This window comes from Lepidochelys kempii, chromosome 8, assembly GCF_965140285.1.
Source record: "Lepidochelys kempii isolate rLepKem1 chromosome 8, rLepKem1.hap1, whole genome shotgun sequence".
NCBI classification, from domain to species: Eukaryota; Metazoa; Chordata; order Testudines; family Cheloniidae; genus Lepidochelys; species Lepidochelys kempii.
Genome location: NC_136387.1, coordinates 69,101,042 through 69,125,202, shown reverse-complemented (window position 1 = coordinate 69,125,202; position 24,161 = coordinate 69,101,042). Strand labels below are relative to the sequence as shown.

At 38.1% G+C, this 24,161-nt stretch overlaps 1 protein-coding gene across 1 annotated transcript in view; it reads right to left on the bottom strand.

Moving 5' to 3' along the window:
- Positions 1-24,161, bottom strand: part of COL11A1 (collagen type XI alpha 1 chain) — a 233,551-nt gene that overhangs the window by 107,590 nt on the left and 101,800 nt on the right. Inside the window, exons 21-31 of the mRNA XM_073356872.2 lie at positions 23,213-23,266; positions 23,072-23,116; positions 22,629-22,682; positions 22,106-22,150; positions 16,520-16,573; positions 13,760-13,804; positions 12,283-12,336; positions 12,155-12,199; positions 8,365-8,418; positions 7,635-7,742; positions 41-94 (exon numbers count right to left, since the gene is read on the bottom strand). Coding sequence (XP_073212973.1) covers positions 41-94; positions 7,635-7,742; positions 8,365-8,418; positions 12,155-12,199; positions 12,283-12,336; positions 13,760-13,804; positions 16,520-16,573; positions 22,106-22,150; positions 22,629-22,682; positions 23,072-23,116; positions 23,213-23,266 — 612 coding nt within the window. The remainder of the gene's footprint in view (positions 1-40; positions 95-7,634; positions 7,743-8,364; positions 8,419-12,154; positions 12,200-12,282; positions 12,337-13,759; positions 13,805-16,519; positions 16,574-22,105; positions 22,151-22,628; positions 22,683-23,071; positions 23,117-23,212; positions 23,267-24,161) is intronic.

Below are 24,161 nucleotides of genomic sequence, written 5' to 3'. Positions count from 1 at the left end.
ACCCACTCTTGAGTGCCATAAATAAAACTAACTCATTTACCTTTGGACCTTGTCTTCCTGGATATCCTGGCAGTCCTGGAACCCCAAGTTTACCCTGAAATTAAAAAAAAATGTTTCTAGTAGTTCTTAATAGTTTAGTCATAACTTTATACAAAGTTTGTTTCCTTCCATAACATATACAATCAAATATTTTATTACATTCATCTTCATACTTCACCTATTTCCCTCCTGAGAAGTGGTCAATTGGCTTTGTTTCCAAAACCTCAGTTCCAAGAATGAAATCCTAATCTTGCTGAAATGGATGACGTTTTGCCGTAGACGGCAATGAACCCAAGATTTCACCCAAACACTCTTTCAACACTGTAATGTAGTGATGGTGGCAACAAAACATTAACACACCCTTTAACACAAAAGGCAATTCCCATAACAGTGCTTTTCATGTTGCACCACATGTTGGCTAATGTGTTTTGTTTATCTATAATCTCCATGAAAGCCAATGGATATTTGAAGATCAAGCACCACAGGTTGTCTTGAAGAGTTCTAAACTATATCAGAAAACATCATTGAAAATCATACCCCAAGAATAATCCAATATCACATAATATGTGGTGTGTTTTGAGAAAGCTGGCTGTCTTCCCAGCATCAGACAGGAAAATAGGCTGAGTAGATTGATGCTATTGATGCTACTAATTCTACTGCCTGAAGGTGGAAGGAGAGAATGCTGCTGTGTCCAGATTTCATAGTGTAGGTCCCACTCCATAGTCTTAGGTGATGAAACAAAGAATGTGTGCTAATTTGTCATTTTCAAAAAAAGGAAAAGTTGTTTTGCTCTCTAAGAGCCAGAGCCACTAGAGAAGAATATGGGTATTGTAAACACTCTACAGTATTCCAGGCCATCACAATTTTGAAGTGGTCTCTACAGAAAAGATGTGAGAATGAAACATAATCTTGGACTCCAGCAATAATCTGGGATGCTAGAAAAGAGATACAGGGGAGCTCTTGCCTGAAAAGTGGCATTTGACAAAATAAATGTGTGTGCTTAAAAAAATAAAGCAGATGAATAGAGATGCAGAATATAACTCATGTTCATGAAAGCTTGTTTGTGCCTGGCAGGAGATATTATTAAAGAAGAATTCAGCCATTTATAAAGATAACCATGCTGACAGTTATATTCCACATCAAAGTCAGTTGAATGCATTAGAACTACTTAAGGTAGCATCCCCTAAAAGAAAAGTTTCACAGCGTGACATTGTTTCACACCCTGATAAATTCAGTGGGAGTCTTTCTGCTGATTTCAATGGGAGCCAGGACTAAGCTGACTATTTGGAGTCTTTTTGGTGACAAGATCCTCTCTGCCCATTTGCTCTTTCTTCAGTATGCTCCACACTGGCATTGTTATTTGAGCAAATTCAGCCCCTTCCTCCTGGGGTGTGGAGGGTTCCCTGGCAGCAGGGCCACATGAAAGTGGGGAACACAGAAGGACCAAAGTGGTCTTCAGGATGTTGGGGGTTGGACCAGGTTGGGCACCTTCTGCATGGTGGAGACCTCCCAGTGTGTGGCAGAGGACAGGGCATGGATTGCTGCTATTACATGGATCTTCCCTTTCTCCCACCCTCATGTTGGTGTGGGAAGATGTTAGGGTCACAGAGACTATTACAACCATTAGACTGCAGAAGCCTTCACAGAGCAATTCTGCAGCCAGCTCATGTCATGGACAGCAATGAGCACTCTCCCCCAATCCATCACATATTGGCCCAGCATTCAGGCTGGACATTTGACTCAGGATATGGAATTTAAGGAGTTAGTATCCATACAAATGGGAATAATCTGGATCAAATATATTTCAGAGGCTCATCTAAACTAAGCCAACAGTGCTGCTAACTCTTAAAATTCTGTCACAAGTCTCCTGGTATTTGGTATTTTTCTTAACGCTCCAGCTCCTGAAGTCAAGAGGATTGTGAAAAAAATCTCATCTTTCAATGTGGGGGAGGGGTGAGTAACTTGCTAGGCTTTGTAGAGTAAAATTGGAAAAAAATGAACCCTTAAGGGTCAAAAACCAGAATGCAAATTAACAGAACCCTAAATTTGTTAATATTTTAAAATCTTATGAGTTTTTACCCCATCTCATGATTTTTTACTCATATTTGGAATGTTTGGAGTTGGCTATACTGAAAATCTCTTTAAACCGTACATTCATTTGTAAATCTCATGACACCAATACACTTTCCCATGAGAATCCTAACATTTTAATGTTTTTGGCAGGTCAGATATGGTGTAGGAATAGCCTTTTTTATGGTATTTCAGTACTCTCAATCCTGGCTGAAAACAGAAAATTCAGCATTCAGAAATGCTATAAAAGAAGCTAACTAAAGAGTCAGTTATGGTTTGGGAAAAAGTTCCTTTCAATTCTTGTTTTAATAGAACTTGTTCGCTGATCCAGTTACAACTCAATACAAAGTGATATTCTAATCTGAATTGTGCTTCCATTCATCCAGGATAATAGTTCTAGCCTTCTTTTGTTATACGTTCTTTGATTCATGACCTTGTTATCAGCTGGCAGGGTATTTTGCAACATTTTGGGGAACATTAATTCATAAATAGCTCCCAATAGTTAAATAAAACTGAAAAGAACTCTTCTTGGAATGAGTGAACTGACTCTTAAGATAAGTTATTTGATGACCGTTTATGAATGATTCCAGTATCAAGTCTTAAATATAACCTTTCCTGAACTAGTATGCCATGTAAATAAATCATTATGAACAGTAATGTTATGTTTATGACAAGAAGCAACTTATAATGAAAGAGTATTTCTTTCTATCTCTACTATCGCTAAAATATGTTCCTTCCTTTTTAGTTCCTTCTGCTGAAACTCTAGTCCATGATCCTGGTCATCTCTCTTAATACTGAGCATCTATATAGTCCTGTATACGTTTAAATACAAAACAGACTTTATTATTTTTATTAGACCTTTTGTCCTAAAAGATGAAGAGGAACTTATCACAGAAAGGAAATTTAATGATAACTTAGATCAGGGATAGGCAACCTTTGGAACGTGGCCTGTCAGGGAAATCCGCTGGCGGGTCGGTTTGTTTACCTGCAGTGTCCACAGGTTCGGCCAATCACAGCTCCCACTGTCCGCGATTCGCCGTTCCAAGCTAATGGGGGCTGCGAGAAGCGACGCGGGCCGAGGGATGTGCTGGCTGCCGCTTCCCACAGCCCCCATTGACCTGGAACAGCGAATCAGGGCCAGTGGGAGCTGTGATCTGGGAACCTGTGGGCACCGCAGATAAACAGACTGCCCTGGCCTGGCAGCGGATTTCCCTGACAGGCCACGTTCCAAAGGTTGCAGATCCCTGACTTAGATACAAGTAATCATGACATGATCACATTTATAATGTGCAAGAGAATAAAGCCCAGATCTCTCTCACTCTCTCACACACACACACACACAAGCCAGATCAGCTCCGAGGAGGAATTTAATCAGATAAATTGAATGATAAATTGTAATAATTTAAGAACGCCTTACTATTTGCTCCCCTCAAAAAGCCTCAATCAAGGAAGAAGGCTGTCCTGGTTTAAAAAAAAACTAACCAGGTTCAGAGGGGAAGCAACGATAGCTATAAAAATAATAACAAATGGAAGAAAGTGAAAGCTTATATTAATAAGTATAAATCAGAAGTTAAGAATTGTAGAAAATGATAACGGAAGCAAAGAGACACAAAAAAAAAATCTATGGGCAGCAGAGTTAAGGTAAATAAGGAGTTTAAAAAAATATATTAGGAACAAAAGAATCCTGACAATGGTATAGGTCCATTACTGAATGGAAATGGTAGAATTATCAATAGTAATTCAGAAAAAAACAGAAGTATTCAATAAATATTTCTGTTTAATATCTGGATCAAAACCAGACAATATAGTCTCATCATATGATGATTATAACACTCTTTCTATTCCAAAAGTATCTGTGGAGGATGTTAAACAGCAGTTATTAAAGCTAGACATTTTTAAATCAGCAGGTCCAGGTAACTTGCATCAAGAATTTTAAAAGAGCTGGCTGAGGAGCTTGCTTGACTATTACTGTTGATTTTCAATAAGTCTTGGAGCACTGGGAAAGTTCTAGAAGAAAGCAATTGTTGTGCCAAGTTTTAAAAAAGGGGAAATGGGATGATGTGGGTAATTTTAGGAGTGCCAACCTGGCAGCAATACTAGGAAAACTAATGGAACATAGGATACAGGATTGATTAGTAAAGAATTAAAGGAGGATAAGGTAATTAATATAAGTCAAAATGAGTTATAGAAAATAGATCCTATCAAACTAGCTTCAATTTTTTATGACATTACAAGTTTGGTTGATAAAGGTAATAGTGATATTATAATATACTTAAGACTTCTGTAAGTTGTTTGACTTGGTACCATACAACATTCAGATTAAAAGAAATAGAACAATATAAAATTAATACTGCACATATTAAATGGATTAAAAACTGGCTAAGTAATAGGTTTCAAAATGTAATTATAAATGGGTAATGGTCATTAAGCTGGTGAGTTTCCTGCAGACACCCGCAGAGATCAGGTCTTGGCCCTATGCTATTTAACATTTTTGTCAATGATCTGGAAGAAAACATAAAACCATCACTGATAAAGTATGCAGATGTCACAAAAATGGGAGAATTGTAAATAATGAGTATGACAAGTCACTGATTCAGAACTGTCTGGATCACTTGGTAAACTGGGAGCAAGCAAACAACATGCATTTTAATATAGATAAATATCAATGTAAACATCTATGAACAAAGAATGTAGGCCATACTTAGAGGATGGGGGGGGGAGTTCTATCCTGGGAAGCAGTGATGTTGAAAAAGATGTGGGGGTCATGGTGGATAAACATGAGCTTCTAATGCAATGCTGTGGCCAAAAGAGCTAATGTGACCCTGGGATGCATAAACAGTGGAATCACAAGTAGGAGTAGAGAGGTTATTTTACCTCTGTATTGGCAACTGCTGCTGAAATACTGAGTCCAGTTCTGGTGCCCACAATTCAAGAAGGATTTTGGTAAATTGGAGTGGGTTCAAAGAAGAATAATTAAAGGATTAGAAAATGTGTTATAGTGATAGATGCAAGGAGCTCAATCTATTTAATTTAAGAAAGAGAAGATTAAGGGGCCTTGATTACAGTCTATAAGTATCTACATGGGGAACAAATATTTAATAATGGGCCCTTCAATCTAGCAGAAAAAGATGATCCAAAGGCTGGAAGTTGAATCTAGATAAATTCAGACTGGAAATAAAGCATACATTTTCAACCATAAGGGTAATTAACCATTGGAACAATTTACCAATGGTTATGGTGGATCCTGCATTTCTGACAATTTTTAAGATTGGATGTTTTTCCAGAAGATACGTTCTAGGAATTATTTTGGGGAAGTTCTATGGACAATGTTATACAGGAGGAACAGACTAGATGATCTCAAAGGGCCCTATTAATCTAATCCTCACATCGGCCCCATGAGGTTTCAGGGTTAAGTACCATTACTTCCATTTTAAAGATAGAAAAACTGATACAGAAAAGTGATATGACTTTCATAAGGCTATACTGAGGTACAGCCAGGATTAAAATTAGCGTGGGTCAGAAAAACTTTGCTGAAACAATTTTCCATCAGAAAATGCAGTTCTGTCAATGGAAACACTTCACAAAATTGTGTTGATTTTGCCAAAATTTAATTTTCAGAAAAAAAAGTTGTGTGGGGGGGGGGGATAAGTTCTAACAGTGTTGAAATGACCCATTTTGATATTTTTTTAACAAAACATTTAGATTTTTGTTTTTGAAAGGGCTTTTCATTTTGATATTGTGTGTGATATTGTGTGTATATATACAGGGCCGGCTCTACAGTTTTTGCCGCCCCCCAAGCAGTGAAAAAAAATTGCCGTCGTGGACGGCAAAAGGGAGAAGCTGCCACTGAATTGCTGCCATGGCCAGCGGGACAGAGGGGCTGCCGCCGAATTGCTGCCACCGTGGAAACTCTGCCTCCCCTTTCTAATACTTGGAACGCTGGTGCCTTGAGCCGTCTCTCTGTGTGTGTGTGTGTGTGTGTATATAAGTTAGAATCAAAACATAATATTTTGATTTTGTCAAAATGAAACACAACCAATTGGATATGGAATGAATGAAATGAGATTTTTCTTTTGTGGAGAATTCTAAAATTTTGGGGTTTGTTCCAATTCAGAATGAAGCCAGTGTTTGAAATCTCACAATCCTCTGTGAAACAATTTGTGTGCTGCAGAGCTCTGATTAAAACACTGCACCTCCTGATTCCATCCTATATTCTCATCCCCCTACTTCTTTTCTACCACAAGTTCCCTTATTTTTTGTCTCCTATTTCTTACCTCTCTTCTGGCCCAGGCTACCAAAAACACTGCACTGAAATGGCACTCTGACCTTTTACATACCATGCCTTTGACTCCCTTTTCCAGCTTCCTCTCTCTTTCTGTATTGGGTTCAAGATCGAGGAGTACTTGTGGCACCTTATAGACTAACAAAGTTATTTGGACATAAGCTTTCGTGGGCTAAAACTCACTTCATCAGATGCATGGAGAGGAAAATACAGTAGGTAGATAGATAGATAGAACATGAAAAGATGGGGGTTGCCTTTTTATAGTGGTAATCAGGATGGCCCATTTCAAACAGTTGACAAGAAGGTGTGAGTAACAGTGAGGGGGAAAATTTAGCATGGGAAAATAGTTTTTAGTTTGTGTAATGACCCATCCACTCCCAGTGATTTTTCCTCCTGCTGATAATAGCCCACTGTATTGATTTGTCTCGTTAGAGTTGGTAAGGCAACCCCCATATTTTCGTGTTCTCTGTGTGTGTGTGTGTATATATATATAACTTCCTACTGTATTTTCCACTCCATACATCTGATGAAGTGGGTTTTAGGCCATGAAAGCTTATGCCCAAATAAATTTGTTAGTCTATAAGGTGCCACAAGGACTCCTTCTCCTTTTTTCTGATACAGACTAACATGGTTATCACTCTGAAACTGGTTCAAGATCATTATTCTCATTTTCAGGATTCTGCATTGCATACGCTCCATACATCTCAGTCCTTGTTTTTCATTATGTTCTAATGCCCCACACTTTGTTCAGTCTTCCTTTTTAGTAGCACCTTTCTCTCCTTCTGCCACTCCTGATTTTGTGTTTTTTGTCATGATACTCCTCATACTTTAAAACAATTTATCTTTTCCCATTCACCAAGCAATTTCTGCTCCTTCAGATCTTCTGTGTAGCCTTTCAATGCCAAACTACTCTCTAGCACTGTCACCATCCATGCTGGTGTCAAATTTTCTTTGAATCATATTTGTCTTTGTTAGATTAGACTGTAAGCTCCTCAGGACAGGATTTAGCTGTCTCATGTGTCAGGAAGTGTTATGCATATCTATGGATAGCTACAAAATAATAATTTTCATTATTTGTGTAGTGTCTGAGATCACTCTAGTAGCTGCCGTCAGCAGCCATAACCTACGGCTTTCAGATAGCTAAAGGAACTACTTTCAGCAGTAACAGCCTTTGGAGTTGAAGATCCTGGTTTGATCTCCATTATGAGGCAATGTTTCTTTACATTAGCTGTTGGTTACTAACCTTTTCACCAGCCTGCCCAGCACCACCTGGGTCCCCTGTTGGGCCTGCTCGACCTTTTGGACCTTCAGGGCCATCTTCTCCTCTTGGACCCAGTGGACCAACTTCACCCTAAAATTCAATATGGTATAAATATAGAGCCACTGCCTATGTTCATACCAATACACTGTTTGCAATAGCAGGACATTTTAAGATTTATTTTATGAAACAAACAATTACTTGAAAACAAATGTAAATGAAGATTAGGAAAAAATATTAGTGCTTTTGTGCTAGTAACAGAATTCGAGTTGTGGGAGTTGGGCATTGGGTTACTTAAACCCAGGATAGGGGTGTATATTAACACCACTTTTGGAGGATCGGTGAGGCCCCCTGTGAAATATGGTTACACCATTTCCCCTGCACCAGCCAGAATATGGCCCTCAGGATTAATCTAGTACATTATACATGGAATGGAATTAGTGTGAAAATATGGATGCCTGGATAACCAGTTAGTCTGTTGGTAATGTTAGCTTAAAACCATGAAGTCTGAGGCTGGTGAGCTCCACTGCAGTCAATAGAGTAATGCTGATTCCCAGCATGTGAGCATCTGGCCCCAAATCTACATGTGTGCAGGTTAAAAATAAATTAATGAAAACACTGCTTGTTACATTTAATTATAAATAAGTTTAAAGTGATATTCACAAACTAACAGCTAGAATTTCTAAGTACTATATTTTCCTGTATAAATACTTACTCTGTCACCTTTAAGACCCATGTCACCTTTAAATCCTGGGAAACCATCTTCACCCTAAAGAAAGCACAAAATATAGAAAAATGTGTTCATTAAAAAAAGATACTTTTACAAATGGAATTAAAACATTAGGTAATCTAAGTGGATGAGCATAATAAGTGCAGTAACTCCATTCAATTTAGAACTTCACATGCCTAATGATTTTAATATGGCCATTACTATATCCAAATATATAGATATCTATGCAGCTACACTGAATGATTGCTCATCTTGGGAAAAAGTTGTGAATAATGGGGAAGCTCTCATAGGCAGGACATAAATTTCTGAATTTATTATGAACAACTCCTTCATAGAAGACAATGATCTTCTGCATTAAATTCCATCCTTATACATTAAAGTTTTTATTCTGTTTATGCTTTCTACTGATAAGATCTTCATCCTTTTTCATAATTGGTTGATGGACTGACAATGCAACTAAACCTTAATATTGTTCTGTTCATTGGCAGAACCATTCATCCTTTTTATTTATTTATTTTTATTAGTGGCCCAAAAGCATCATAAAGGAATAACCAACTCTGAAAGTTTAGTGAAAGAAAGGTCAACAGATTCCTTACTGATTTAGTAAATCCTTTATAAAACTAAAAGTGGTCACACTGAACTTTAAAAGATATTTCTTTATTCATGTAAACATACGTATACCCATGTTCACAGCATATGGTGCCACACAAAGCTAACGGAAACAGTAGTGTCCACATAGAGTGGTCAAATGTAAAAGCATGAAAGGTGGCTCAATGGCTACATTCATTGGTTGATACAAACATATATACTATGGGTAATTAAAAGAAAATGATCTAGTCAGCATGGCAAAGATAAACACGCTGACACCTTAAGGATGTGTTTGTACATAGTGGTTGAACCAGAACATGTTAAGATCCTAGGGGACACTATTTATATACAGATAGCTAATCTCCTCAAAGATATTATGCAGTTGTCCATGTTTCCATAAAAATAGCCAACAGTGAGGAAAATTCTACTCTGTTACACTTGAGCACCTGGATAGTGACTCCACTGACATTAAAAAAATCAATGGAATTATTCCAGATTTGCACTAATGTAATTGAGAGGAGTTTTTGGTCCACTACGACTACATCTGAGTCTTTGCGCAACTACCATTCTGATATCAAGGCCATAGAAAATTCTGGCAAGTACATTTTTTAGTTGCTGTTCCTCATTGCTGGGGATGGAAGCTCTCTCTCTGCTGAACGAACTTGTAGAAAAGGGGTTCACTATAATGCTGATGTGCTTCAGGTGAAGAAGTATTGGTGATGTCAGTCTAGAATTAATGACAGTGAGCTCCAGTTGTTGCTAATAAAACAGTAAGGGCATTGTACTTCATCGTCAACAGATTGCACTCCTATATCTAGAGTTTTCTCTTTTCCCATGCCAACCAGAGAAATTTGACATGGCCCACAAACCTAAAACCATGACATTATTTTTATTCCATTCAATATTTCAAGGAGAATTATTCCATGACAAAAGTGTTTCCAGAGGTAAATGGATCAAGAGAAATATGCCATGATAAGTCAGCACTTTAATTTCCTTACAAAACTTACAAGTACAGTCAAATCTCGTTCTTCAGTGGATTGTAAGGTTTTTGCACAAAGCATGAGGTGCTGTAGCAGGTCATGATTCATGGGAAAAAGACACACTAGGAAAAGGTTTAGGTAACTGATAGGTCGTCTGTGTTTTGGGTGATAGTGGTAAAAGGTCCCATGAGGTCACTCTATAATCCAGACATTAAAATTCTAGAGTTACAAATACCTATTTATTAACATTTAAAGAGAGGTGTTGATCAAGTAGAGCATGAGAAACCTAAAAAAGGCTTTAGTTATGTGTTACTCGATTATACCCATGGACAATAATGTGGCTCAAATAAATGAGGACACCTTGCATACCCACAAGGATTGAAAGCTGCCTATCACAGATCAAAAAGTTGCCAAATGAACTGAAACTCTTCACCCATCAGAGTGAGGTTCAAGCTACTGAGAGCTAAAGGATCTTGACTTTAGTTCAGCTTGGAGGCGAGAGTGAATCTCTAAGGCCCTACTCTGTAGGTAATAAAAAATAAAACAGAGTTCTATAAATAGTCTATTGGTCAATGCAGAGTCATAACTCCCTTGTCAACTTTGGGACCACTTGAGATCAATAATGGTGTGGCAGATAGATCAATTGCTCTACCTCTCTCTTCTCATAATACTGTGCTTTTCACAGTAGTATTTGACTGCTCTAAATCAATAATGCCTATATGTAACAGACATATAAGCTCCACTAGAACATGTCCTGTGATCTCAGGGGTTTCTATGTATTTGGTACATCAGTGTCAATTTTGAGGTGTGCACTAATGTTTTGGGTCATACAGCAGCTATCATCAAACAACTGTTAGGATCATAGAGGCTGCTAGGAGGTCTTTAATGTCATGATGTCTTTAATGTCCAAACCTTGTCCAAGTCCTATTCAAAGAACACAATGAACTATTGAGCACTGTGTATCTTTATATCTATTTATTTGTGGAGATACAGCTATCTCATTATTTATCAATATGGAAAAATCTGTTATTTATTTATCCTCATTGCATGTTTGCTTTATTTTGAATAATAGCTCATGTTTATATAAAGCTTGGTAGTATAGTGAAGAAAGTTATTATAATGAACAAAATGTGTTGTCACTGCAGAATTTCAAAAGCATGAAACTCCTTTCAGGGGCTTGATCCTTCAGGCAGTTCTCCAGTACTCATGTCAAAGGCAGTTGTCAAGAGCGAACCTTCAGTCTTGAAAAATAAATGTACACTCTGTGGTAACAGAGCAATAAGGCCAGATATGCCTGTGTGAGATGGCTGTTTGAACCGCAGTTCTGGGACAGACTGACTCTAAAACTTGTGCATCCATCCCCAGAAGGATCAGCCCAGTGCAAGGAGTCTCCAGTGGGATAGAGTTAGCACAGAGGTTCTTATGCCACTCCTTCACTTCCTGCAGTTATAACACTGAGGAAAGAGGGTAGGGCTAGGATATCCCTATGACAATCCCTGGCTGGGGTTTTGGCCCCAAGGGGCCACTAGAAGCTAATGGAGGTTGCAGCAGCCTGAGTGTGACCTAACTTCATGAAGGGGAAATGGCCCTGCATATAGCAGCAGCAGGAGGTTTGGGAGAATGCATTGTGAGTTTTAATCACATTTGCACACATATTCCCTATTTATGCTGTGCACATCTTTGCCATAGCAAAGGATCTGGTCTATTGTCTGCATTTCAGACACCAGAAAGTCTGGAAGTCAATGGAAGGTTTGGGTATATAAGAAATACAGAATCTAGTCTATAGTATGAATCACAGTCGTGAAAGTAATAATTGTCACAAGTGTCTTGGATGTGACAAGCTTCTAGGGATCTACTGTTGTCAGTGGTGGAAAGAGGGAAGGCTAATTCTCCACTGCCCTGCACCTTGTGTGTAAGTCAGTTACACCTGTGCAAAGTAGGTGGAAAATGCTATTGCTCTGATCTGGTAGAATTTTACATACATTTTACACAGATGTAAATAGCTATGCAAGGTGCAGGGCAGTGGAGATTCAGGCCTGATACATTCCCCGTGGATGGTGAAAAGTAACCACTGCTGCCTGGGAACAACAGTACTTGGGAGAAGGAAATAAAAGATGTAGCACTGAAAAAAGGAGACCCTTTTGTTCACCGGAACACAGAAAAACGCTTTTTTTTTTAAACAAAAGCAAGTCCAATTCTATGTTTACCTTTTCACCTTTGGAGCCCTTGAGACCACGGACACCATCAGCTCCCTGTAGAAAACAATGAGAAAATGCCTCACTGTACATAACCAGAAAGTTTCAAATATTCAGATTTTTTTTTAAATGAACCATACCTTCACACCACGAGGACCAGGATAGCCAATTGGACCCTGAGGACCTGGAGGCCCCTAAAATACATTGGATTAGAAAAACTCTGTATGTTAGTCAGTTAACAAATAGTTTTCGAAGTACGATCCACTTACCTTAACTGTACCACAAGTAGCCTAAAGGAAGTCATTGGAATAATACTGGACAGACAGGCTTTTCTGGCTGACTGCCCCTACGAAAACTTGTGGGCATATCAAAGCATTTTTCTAATTTACTGTGGATCTATTTATGGTTTTGCTGTGGATTTATACTTTGGGGAATTTCATATGAAAGCAACGTGCTAAAAACATCAACTCACAACATAAATAATCTGAAATTAAGATAATTTTGAAAATATAAGGAGAACACACCAGTGTTAATGATGTCTGTACAGGGCAGAAGCTATGTGTTAGAGATAAAGACATAAGAGTATATCACTCTACTAACCCTTCCCCATCATTTAAAAAAAAATCTCACAAATTCACATTCTGTGCCATACTCTACTCTCCTATAGGCAGCTGCTATTCCCATATATACAGATCTTGCCGAATCTGACTCCTTTTTTCAGTGTTTGTATTGTCAGAGTAATAAATCCATCAATCATGGTCTCTCTTAAAAATTCCCCAAAGTCAACATGGTCTGATTTTTAAAATTTGTCAACGTTTAATTGATACCGACTGGGGATTTTTTGGCATTTATTGTATCCTGAGGATTTTTTAAAATCTATTTCACTATACCTTTGCAAATATAAAATCAAGAGAAGATAAACCTTTGCTACTTTAATAGTACATCCTGTTTCATAATACTTCCTGGCCTCATAGTAAAGAAAAAGGCCCCCAAACATGTAATAGATGGCAGCATAAGGACCAGATTTTAATACCCTGATTTATACTATTTATAATGTATAGTACTTTACTCCGTTGTCTTCAGTAGGACTACTCGGGAAGTAGTGTGTTATTCAGCATGAGTAAGGGTTTCAGAATCTGGCCTTAACATGGCAGGGAACTTTACAAACCCTTTAAATATTTCACTACAATGAAGAAATTATTTTCCACTGGCTTGCTGCAAGTGACTGAAAAATCCATTGATTGTGTGTGTTTTGCTATACCCCCCTCACAGAGCCTCTCAATAGTCTCAGCATGTAGCACACACTATAAAACTGCAAACTCAAAGAAGTTGCAAGTTATCTGTCTGAAACATGTGACAGTTTATTAAATCCTGAGTAGACATGAATAAATATAAATAGAGTGCCTTGTTAAAGTAAAACTGCTTGTGGAGTTCACAGATTGGCACTCAATAAATATGGTTGTCAGTACACACATGCTGTGAATGGGTGATGCATTTTCTATCATTTATGATCCCAATAGCTGTAAGAGCAACAGATTACATGGTTGACAAATTTACTAAATAGACAAATAAATACAAATTGAATAGGCACATGTTTATGGAAGTTTTGAAACTTACCAAAGCACCTTTCTCTCCAGACTGACCCTCTTTGCCAGGATGACCCTGATTACAGAAAGATAAATATTTTTTGGAAAATATGCTCTTCATGAAAAACAATTCATTATACAAATAAATTGGTTTTAAATAATTGAACATCATGATGACCCCAAATCCAGCCCTGTTTCTGGATTAGAGCATGAAAAATACACCTTTTGATTTTGAGGATAGATTTACTGTTTTAATATATAACTAGTTTACATAACAAAGAGAAATCTGGACAGTAGTTGTATTATTGGGAATGTATTAAGCAATATTTTGATCACATCCAGTTAATATTTCAACTGCAGGAGTCTTTTAATCTAAGACACACTCTGATTTGATTACTTTAGTGTTTTGAAAGAGCCTATATGATACAACTTCATGCAGAAATCCCTAAACCATATAAAAAGGTTACAGGAGTTGTCTGAGAGGCCTATAATGAGATTGATCTAGTCTCATTTATAGCATTAATTAAATGCTTTTCCTTTAAATCATTGCTTACTTTTAAAATAAAACTTTTTGAGGGGTGCAGGCTGCTACTGTTTAAATTCTATATCATTATAGTTATATAAAGCTCCCACTAGAAATGTAGCCCAAGAATTAAGCTTTTGTGGGTGTGTGAGAGAGAGAAAGGGAGATCACTCGAAAGGATAATTCCTCACTGCATTCCCAGTGAGAGACAACAGTGATTATTTTTGATCTGTCACCAAAAATTACACTAAAGTGAAATTTAAAATGTTAATGGCAGATTACAGTTTGAGGAAATCAACAAGTAACACTTTTTCTACTTTGTGTAGATCCACTCTTATTTGAAGGGTATAGTAAATCTTTAGTTTTGCTGTACGTGTAGCCACTTCTTAAATATTAGCTTCTTGGTGGTATTAACTTTCAAAAAGTGTTTTCAGTATGTTAATTGATATCAGATTTTTAAATACCTGCCAATCCTTAACTGATAAACTTCTGATTTTTATGTTTAGTTTTCTAGCTGATAATATGAATTTAAAATATGCTATTAATTATATATATATATATATATATATATATATATATATATATATATATATATATACACACACTTTTCATTAATAGCATATTTTAAATAGATAAAAGTAAGTGATATATATATGCATTCTACAATATTGATTAGAAGGATGAATATCAGATAGGTAGAAACAACTTATTGTCTTGCTCATCTCAAACAGCATTAACATTTTTTTTTTCAGTTTTACTCAAACAAATGCATCTTGGTTTGAAAATCTGAACTAATATTCAAGCAGATGATCTTATTGTGCGCGAAGTTATAACTACTTACCCTGCATGGAAAGTCTGTGATTCTATAATGCTACCTCTGTCGGGGTGATGCTTACCAAGAGTTTCAGCGACTTAACCTGCCTGCCCTACCTTTCTACCAAACAAACCCATACACAAGGTAGGGAGATGACTGTCAGGCAGATGGTGGGGTGCAGGCAGTGGTTCATGCACAAGCACGGGCACACACATACACATGCAAACACTACGTGTGCTTATTCATTCTTCACTGCATTTGTCTTTATTTCTGATTTTTATGTGTAACAAAATGCAGGTTTTCAAATACCAGTGATGTTTGTAAGGGCTGAGAGTTTTCAGAAGCCAGAAGAACTTGCACAAGTGGACAAAGATTCAAGTCTAACTGGAATCTCCAACGATGCTATAATATGCATTGCCAACAGTCTGTATGGATGTGCTGCAATAGCAGGCAAAAGGGAGATTGACGATCATGGATGCAGTTCTGTATCCATAATACGTTCATTTTTTCTAGTTTAATGCCCCTGGGACAACGTCTATAGTTCTTAACCTTGCAAAATTCCTGTTGAGGTCATTGAGAGTTTTGCTTGGAATTTGACCTAGGAAAGGGGGAAAGATTATTATATGAGAAAATGGCATAGTGGGGAAAGGACTGAGGGGGACAGTATAAGGAATTGTGCTGCCTACAATTAAGTGGCCCTTACTGGAGGTAAAAACATAAACATTTTGATACAAGAAAGCTCTCTTTTTCTCTCTCTCATCTGTCATTAGGCGTACTGGTTTTATAGTTACTAGGTTTAGGGCGTGATTTTGAACAGTAATGTAAGTAATTTTATTCAAGTAAGAATCTTTGTTGGGTGTTCACTGAGTTTAGTAGAGCTGCTCATGTCAGTTCAGTAACTCATGGGGGTAAGCGCTTACATGAAGATGAGTTTCCTAATGTTCAGAAGATTCTTATTCTGGTAATCCTGCCCCCATGAAGAACCTGAAAGAGTGGGGTCCACTCCCTTGATATGCCCTGATCAGGAGCTGTGAGGAAGTAAGGTGTAACCAGCTTTATGCCAGCTGAGAAAATCCCTTAATCAAGAGCATTTCCTGGTGGCCATAGGTACATACTCTATCCCCCATTTACACTGCCACATTGACATAAATGAGACAGTGGATTTGATCCACTGTATGTCTCCCCGGCTATTGGCACATGTTACAAGCATAATTGATTATCAAGGTCCACATTTTTAAAAGGGCTTCAGCAAATGTTAGCAGCCCCCTAACTTTAATAATGCCTCAAGTTCAAATAATACAGAGGTATACACAGGTTTTACAAGTTTGTTCCCAACTAAGAGCACTGCTTCTTTTCTTCTTGTAATGCAGTACATTGCATGCAGTGACCCAAAACTGCATACTGATTTTGAACAGAATGTAGACATTCAGAGGACAAAATACTATATTACTTACAGAAGGCCCATCAGAACCAGCAAGTCCGGGAAGGCCAGGTTTGCCCTGTGGTCCCTAAACACAACAAAAAGGATACATTTTAGGAATAATATTAACAAATAGGTTGCTCAAGCTAAAATAGGTTACAACAAATAAATTAACTATGAACAAAAAGAAATATGTTAAAGCATACAAAGTGATGGGAAAAAATAAAAGTTGAGAGTGTTCCAAAAGCTAGATCCAGAGACTTAGATTCTGATCTCAGTTACACCAGTGTAAATCCATAACAATTCCAATGACTTCAAAAAAGTTACTCTCAGTGCTCACTAGTGCAAATGAGAAAGGAGCAGAGAAATTGCCATATGGCATCAGACCCATGGTCCATCTAGTCCAGTATCCTGTCCCTGAAGAAGGAAGGAGCAAGAAATCCCTCAGAGGACAGATACCAGATAATCTATTCCTGATAGTTAGAGACTTAAGGCCTGACGCATGAGGTTTTATCTCCCTTTCAAAATTTGTGTTATCAATATTATGACTGAATATTTTTGTTATCCACATAAACAGCCAATCCTTCTTTGAATCTTTCCAAGTTGTTGGGCTCAGCAACATACTGTGGCAATGAGTTCCACAAACTAATTATGCATTGTGTGAAAAAAGTATTTCCTTTTGGATTCTCTTCTGGCTTTAAATATTTCAACTAGATATAGTTGGATACTGAAATACTTGCTCCACCTGACTACCACCAGTACCTCAGAAATATCCATTTGTAATGTTAAACTAAGTTGCCTTTTACCTCAGAAAGTGTGAGATTCCTATAACCATGTTAATCATCAAAACAGTGCTGTCTGAAGTTAGATCAGAGAGTAGTAAGCAGCTGCTATAGCATGAATGAGAAAAACTAAACAAAAGCACAGGCACCTGGGAAGGAAATTAAATAGAAAGGACAGATGAGGGAGAAGGAATAACATGTTGTTTCCCAGTTAAACTGAGGTGATGAAATGAGAAAAAATAACATCCAGAAAATAATGTTCTTTTACAGAATTGTGTGAAAAACGTCAGCATCAAAGTACATTCAGCATCAGTTTTCAGATTCACCATCATTTTTACCAACTTTTCTTTTTGAAAATGTCTCCAAATACAATGAATATGCAAATTAGAAAGATGTAAAAATATGTTTATTTGGGTTGTAAGAGAGAAGATGATTGACTAGAGGCCATTTGAAAAATGCACTGTTTTTCACAAAGTATCATTGGGCAGATGAGAAATTAAGGGCACAAGGAGGAAAAACAAGGCAAAAGTTACATTTAGAAATGGACCATCCCAGTTATGATGGAGAGAATGTAACTGTTGCACATATCAATCACCCCTAAAATGTATACACAAAGACATGGAAGAAAAAAGTGGAGAAATATGATGTATTGTTCACTATACAAAGTAATATCCAAAGAACAGAAAATGACAAAGGGTGAAATCCTGGCCCCGCTGAAGTCAATAGCACACTCCCTTTGACTTAAAGGGGCCAGGATATCAACCATAATCAAGAGGAGGCCAGAGGCCTTAGCATCTAAAGTTGCAAAGCAAGAACAATTTGAATGATGTAGGTGAGTCACAGAACCCAGGGGTGAGAACTGGCTGTTCATTGGTTTGAACTGTTTCAAACACAAAAACAAAGCTACATTTAGAGGGTAAGCTGTGTGCATGGCAGGACAGAATGTGACTTTTTGGAAATGAAAGGTTAGCTGATGATCTTCAAAGAGTCACAAGAGATGTGTTTGATGTCTGTCCGTCAACCAAAAATCCATGTTATATAACTAGAAATTTTATTATACCAAAAAAAAACCACCCAGGTTGGGTCCTAGTCTCCAACCACCATGTCTATGTCTACACCACGTAAGAGCAGCAAAGCAAATTGGCAACATTCGTTCCCAAGAGTTTCAAGAATATGTAGCCCAAACAAAACAAAATGATACTTTAATCACAAATGCATTATCAAAACCTATGTGAGTCAACCTGTAATGAACATCAACAGACCAAATTAAAATTAGTAACATCCAAGTCATCATCACCCAGGGCAATTTACATTAGCTGGATAATGACAAATGCATCCTTTTTATTGGACATTTTTTCTTATTTAGTACCATCATGGCATCACAGCATTCATCAACTGCAACTCCTACAAAATCATCAGTGTCCTTATGGTCTTTGTCCTGTCCATGCCCAGTCTGTGGGTGTGCCCACTCTCAGTACATAGGTTTACCAAAGAGGAAGCAAGAGATCAAACAGGCATTCCTGTATTAGTGCAAGACACTGACCTAAGATTGCTAGGTTTCAAATTAGTCATCTGGGTATATTCTGGTATGCTGGCAGCAATATGATTGCTGCTATTTTTTACATCCCTCATACACTTATACCTCTGAGAAACTTTTCTCGCAGCTAACCACTTGGACTGCCCATGTGAGCAGAGTTACCCATGAGTTCCTTTTCAGGACTGGGCCCTCGAGAATGAGTAATCTTGATGGATTGGCTGTGCTAAATATATTGCCTCAAATCAACGCAAACTTTTAAAGAAAATCTGGATCTATTAGTGTGAGCCTGATCCTAAAAGAGAGAGCACCTAAAATTTTGTTATGAAACTTTTGTGAGGGAAACCTATATTAGCAGGTTTAGATGGGGGAAAATTTTGATGTGACTGGGTTTGAGCATAGACAAATAATGCTGACTGGGTTTGGACCGGGAAAGCTTTCAGTGTCAGAGAGAAAGGTTTCTATCAATATTTCAAATGTCACTGCTTGGTCCTCCAATATCAGAGATGCCAACATGTAACGTAAGCAGGGAAAATTTTAGATGCCAGTATGTTTTAGGAGGAGAAAACTTTAGATGTTGGTGAGTTTCACATGGAAAACTTTAGAGATGACTCTGGAAAGGGGAATCATTCTATGGGGGCAGGTTTGGGTGGAAAAACTTCCTTTTAATATTTTACTTGCCAGAACCTCTTCTTATACAATTCACTTGTGCAAGGCAATTTGTACACAGAAAAGTTTCTAGGAGAGTAGACTCCTGCAGACATTTCATATAAAAGTTAATTTCCTGAGTGGCCTGCATTCTTCCTTCTCTCCAAGTGCCATTCCTCTCTTCTGGCACAACCAAGTCCAGAGTCCTTGGTCTGAAACCCCTCCCAGTAGGCCCAATTGGGGCTATTATTCTGAGATACTCAGGGACAATTATGGAACTTACAGATATGGTGTTTCTAAGATGACTCTCGGTCCATGTTGAGTGTGTAAGCACTACACGGACTGGAGCAACAGAGAGTGTGTAGTCTCAGGATGTCAAACTTATTTTTGCATAGGGATGCCTATGGCCACCTGAGAGAGGAGAGCGTGCTTCCTTCAGCTCATGAAGTTTATACTGCACAAGCCAATATACTCTGAAGTCTATCCAGCATATAAAGCCTTATGCATGTAAGTGTTTAATTTACTGAAGTCATCTTCCTGTACAGGCCCCACACAAGGCCACTTATAGTTGTAATTCTTGTGCTTGGCATTACAATCTCTGTGCTTCCACATGGGTAAAAGAGATCCCAAAGGAGTGGGAATGAGGCAGGGCATGGCCCTGTTCTTTCCACTCCTCACCAGCACATTGAGTGGGCCTAGGACACTGGCTGGAGTATGCTGTACTCCTTGAAGAGGTGTAGCAGTGAACAAAGTTATCTTGCATTCTAGGGAGCTCCAGTAGAATTTCTGCCTTTGTGGTGGTCTGACTCCACTCTATTCCAAATGCAAGGTTATGTCTTTAAGGTGTGATTTTTTAAAAAATTGGTTGACTACAGCTGAAATGTAACACATTCCATATCAACTCAACTCTTGTCTCTCTGACATTTTGGGAGGGTATGTAGCCCATAGAAATGTATATAATGCTGGGCGGGTGCAAGATGGTTTCTATTTTGTAGGGAGAAACTAGTGGAAATAACGATGAAGATCGAAGGTTGGATTTTTTAATATGAAATGTGACATCTGTCACTGCTACAGTACATTTATTTAAGAAATTTCATTAACTTTGGGATATCTACCTTCCCTTTTTTAACCCATGAACAAATATAACATTTCTACCTAGCAGTAAGTTACAATGTAACAAAGCTAACAAGCTGGTTTGCCAGATCATTTGCGTTAATATTAAACTCAAAAACAGAAAAGACTACCAAGCCAAGAAAACTCAAAAAATAAGGTACGTATATGGATAGGTAGGAAACAAACAAACTACTTCACACCTTTTCAGCCTATTTATCCTTGTAATCTCTATTATAATGGCTAGTGAACCATCCCCTAAGTGAATCACTGTTGTGAAAAACCCATAAACAATATATTTAATTGTAGGTGTTGCATATACAAAATACAATTAGTTTACACCTCTAAGCTATCTGATATAGATATCAGGGACAAAGTATGAACGACTATGGGATAAAAGACTTAAAATCCGAGTGATTCCATGCAAGAACAGAGGAGCATGCAAGGCCAGTTTTTGCGATTCTTTCTCATGCAAAACTCCCATCGACTACAGTGGGAATTTTGCTCAAATGTAGATGGCATGATTGTTTCTACAATAAATATATACAACTCAGTGGAGGGGAAAAAAGCTTTTTTACTTCACATAGCTGACCTGTACTTGGCACTTCAGAAACAGAAAAATGGTCACATTATCTGAAAGAAACATATCAAGATAAAGTGGCAGAGACCATGCTGTGTGGCCCCGAACCTCTGACTGCTGAAAGGTGTGCTATGCGTTCGTGATGGATTGTGGAATGAATATGTTGTGGACACAGCCATCTTCCAAGAATAACATTCTGGGGAAGACAGGCAGGTAGGAAGTCTGTGTATTGTTTCCTGAAATCCCCTTCAATCCTTTCCACTAAGAAGTGAAATACTAGAACACTAGGAAGATATTAAACCACGAATGAGAGGGAAACCAGAGTGGAATCAATCAGGGATCTAAAAGAGGAAAGGAGAAAATTACTAGGAGTGTGAAATTTGAAATGGACATAATTAGAACTTGTAGCAGAATGTTACTGCTCAGGAAACACAAGGATAAACAAATAGGGCCTTATTCTGATCTAAATTATACCAAAATTACTCCAGTGTAACTCCAGAGTTATGCCAATATACCATCAGTGTAAATGAGAGCAGAATCAGGCCCGCAGTTTAAAGAAAGAGGTAGATATTTTAAAAGTATAGGAGATGAAAGAGAATTTAATTTTATAGAAAATACATTTAAATTGAAAAACTGTCTTTTTTTTTTTATAGCCCAGCAGTCTGAGTCTATTTGAATTTAATCATGAACAGTTTAGTGCTATGGGCCAAATTCTGATCCTAGTACCTTCAGCATGAATCAAGAATAAATTCAGAAAGTTACACTGGTGAAAAAAAATGGTGTAAATGCGAAGAGAGTTAGGCCCACATTATTCATTATTTTACTTGGTGCTTTTAGGGAATTCTGCTATGTTTGAGATCGTAGGTGTCTAATATCTAAACATAAAGCAAAGCTCTTAACTACTTCACCAGAGGCTGTTACATGGATACACTGATTATGAAATACCAGAATAACATTATAACGTACTTTTTCACCAGGAGCTCCAATAGGACCTTGTGGACCAGGAAGCCCCTATTAGAAAGAAGCCAGTGTGTGAGAAATCAGGGATAACAATATACATACATTTTCCCTATTAAAGAGCCCTCATTAATCTGTTTAAACATAGCAGCAAATATAAGTGTGGGGGTCGGGGGTGGGGGGGGATTAAACCAGTTAGATAAGAAGCTTTGTGTGAGCTTTTTGCACAGGCTACTCTTCTGGCATCAAGTCTGTAACAGGATCCTATTCAGAACCCTCCTACAGGTGTGGCCCTTCCTGCTGGCATTCCAGGAACACTGAATGAGTCATTTTTCTTGCAAATGAAAAAGCCCTCTGCAAGCTTGCTTTAAAATTCTGCTCCCACTGCACTATGCACATTTTCAGCATTATTTATAAAATCCTTCATGCTTTATCAGTCCTGCATATGAAAAGCTAACCTTATGCTAATCTGTATTCATTAAACATTTGTTTAAAGGAATGTGGTATAACCTGTGGGTTACTGAACACTTACTTGTGGACCTGGGATTCCTTGTTGACCAGGAGGTCCTGGTTCCCCTTGAGGACCCTACCATGCAAAAAATACAGAGGCATTAGGTTTGGGCTTCTGTGTTACAAATCTTCATTGTCAGGCCTAAAGTAATACAGGCACATCTCTGTGTTTTCCATCTTTTAAATTTACCAACTAACCGTCTCTCTAGTCTGATTTTCAAGTTCATTTATATCATCAACATTTTATTAATGTGGGGCTAATTCCACCCTGAGAGCTGGAGTCTGGGGGCTACAGGAGGTTAAATGAGGGCAGAATTTAGGTTTGAGTAGATGATACACAAGGCTGTTCTTTTCAATACAACAACAAGAGGAATCTGAATTTTAGATTAAACAGTGACGGGGTAGGGAAGGGGAAGGATTTTGACAATCCCAAACCTCTGTTTATTTCCCTAATTATGTACCTACCAAGTTTCCTTTTGGACCTGGGGGGCCATCAACACCTGCAACACCCTGCAACAAGAACAAAAATAGAGGCAACACTGGTCGGAATTATTTTTTACTGGAAATTGCATGTTTAAAATACCTTACTCTTTATGCTATACGTACAGGTTGTCCTGGGGGACCGGGTGTGCCCCTGGGGCCCAGTAGTCCTCTTTGACCCTGAAGAGAAGACACAATTCATAAAAATGTGGGTGCAATTCCTCCTTACAAGCAGATAGACTACAGGAGTAGGGGGAAGGGAGGCAGTGTAGCCTGACAAAAGGATTCACTGCTACATGGGACCCTCCCGCCCTGTATTGGGAGCACAATATGGATTGACAAAAAGAAAAGGAGTACTAGTGGGACCTTGGAGACTAACCAATTGAATGCATCCGATGAAGTGAGCTGTAGCTCACGAAAGCTTATGCTCAAATAAATTGGTTAGTCTCTAAGGTGCCACAAGTACTCCTTTTCTTTTTGTGAATACAGACTAACACGGCTGCTACTCTGAAACCTGTCAATATGGACTGAAGGAGCCTGCTGTCGAGTAGCTCTGTCTTTCATACCAGAGAAAGGTTGGAGGGGGAGATTTTGTCTCTGCCACTGCCCTGAACACTGGTGCAGCACCTTCCACAGTCACTTGATCTGGGTGCTGACTATTTATGTATTTAATGAAAACAAGGTGGTGTTAATTATTTCTGTCATGTTCTGTATTGCTGTGGAAAGTGCTACCTTTCTTGGTAGTAAAATCTCTGCTAGATAGCTGAAAATTACTCATTTGTAGTCTTTCTCTGTATAATAAACAAATGGAAACTCTTCCACAAGCAGAAGGGCAGACCTGCTCCCACAAGCAATTCCACTGAAATCAATGGGACCATTCTTCTGAGGAGGGGGAGCAAAATTTGTTCCCTAGTGGTATTTTTAACTTTCTACAGAGTAACTGCATTTTGTTTTTCATTATTTGTGTCATCAGACCCTGTGGCTGAAGTAGGCAGGCCTCGTTCTCCTCTCTGTTTCATTATGTGTGAAGAGGATGCAAATTACTATCATTCTGACTCAGTAGCATTTTACACCC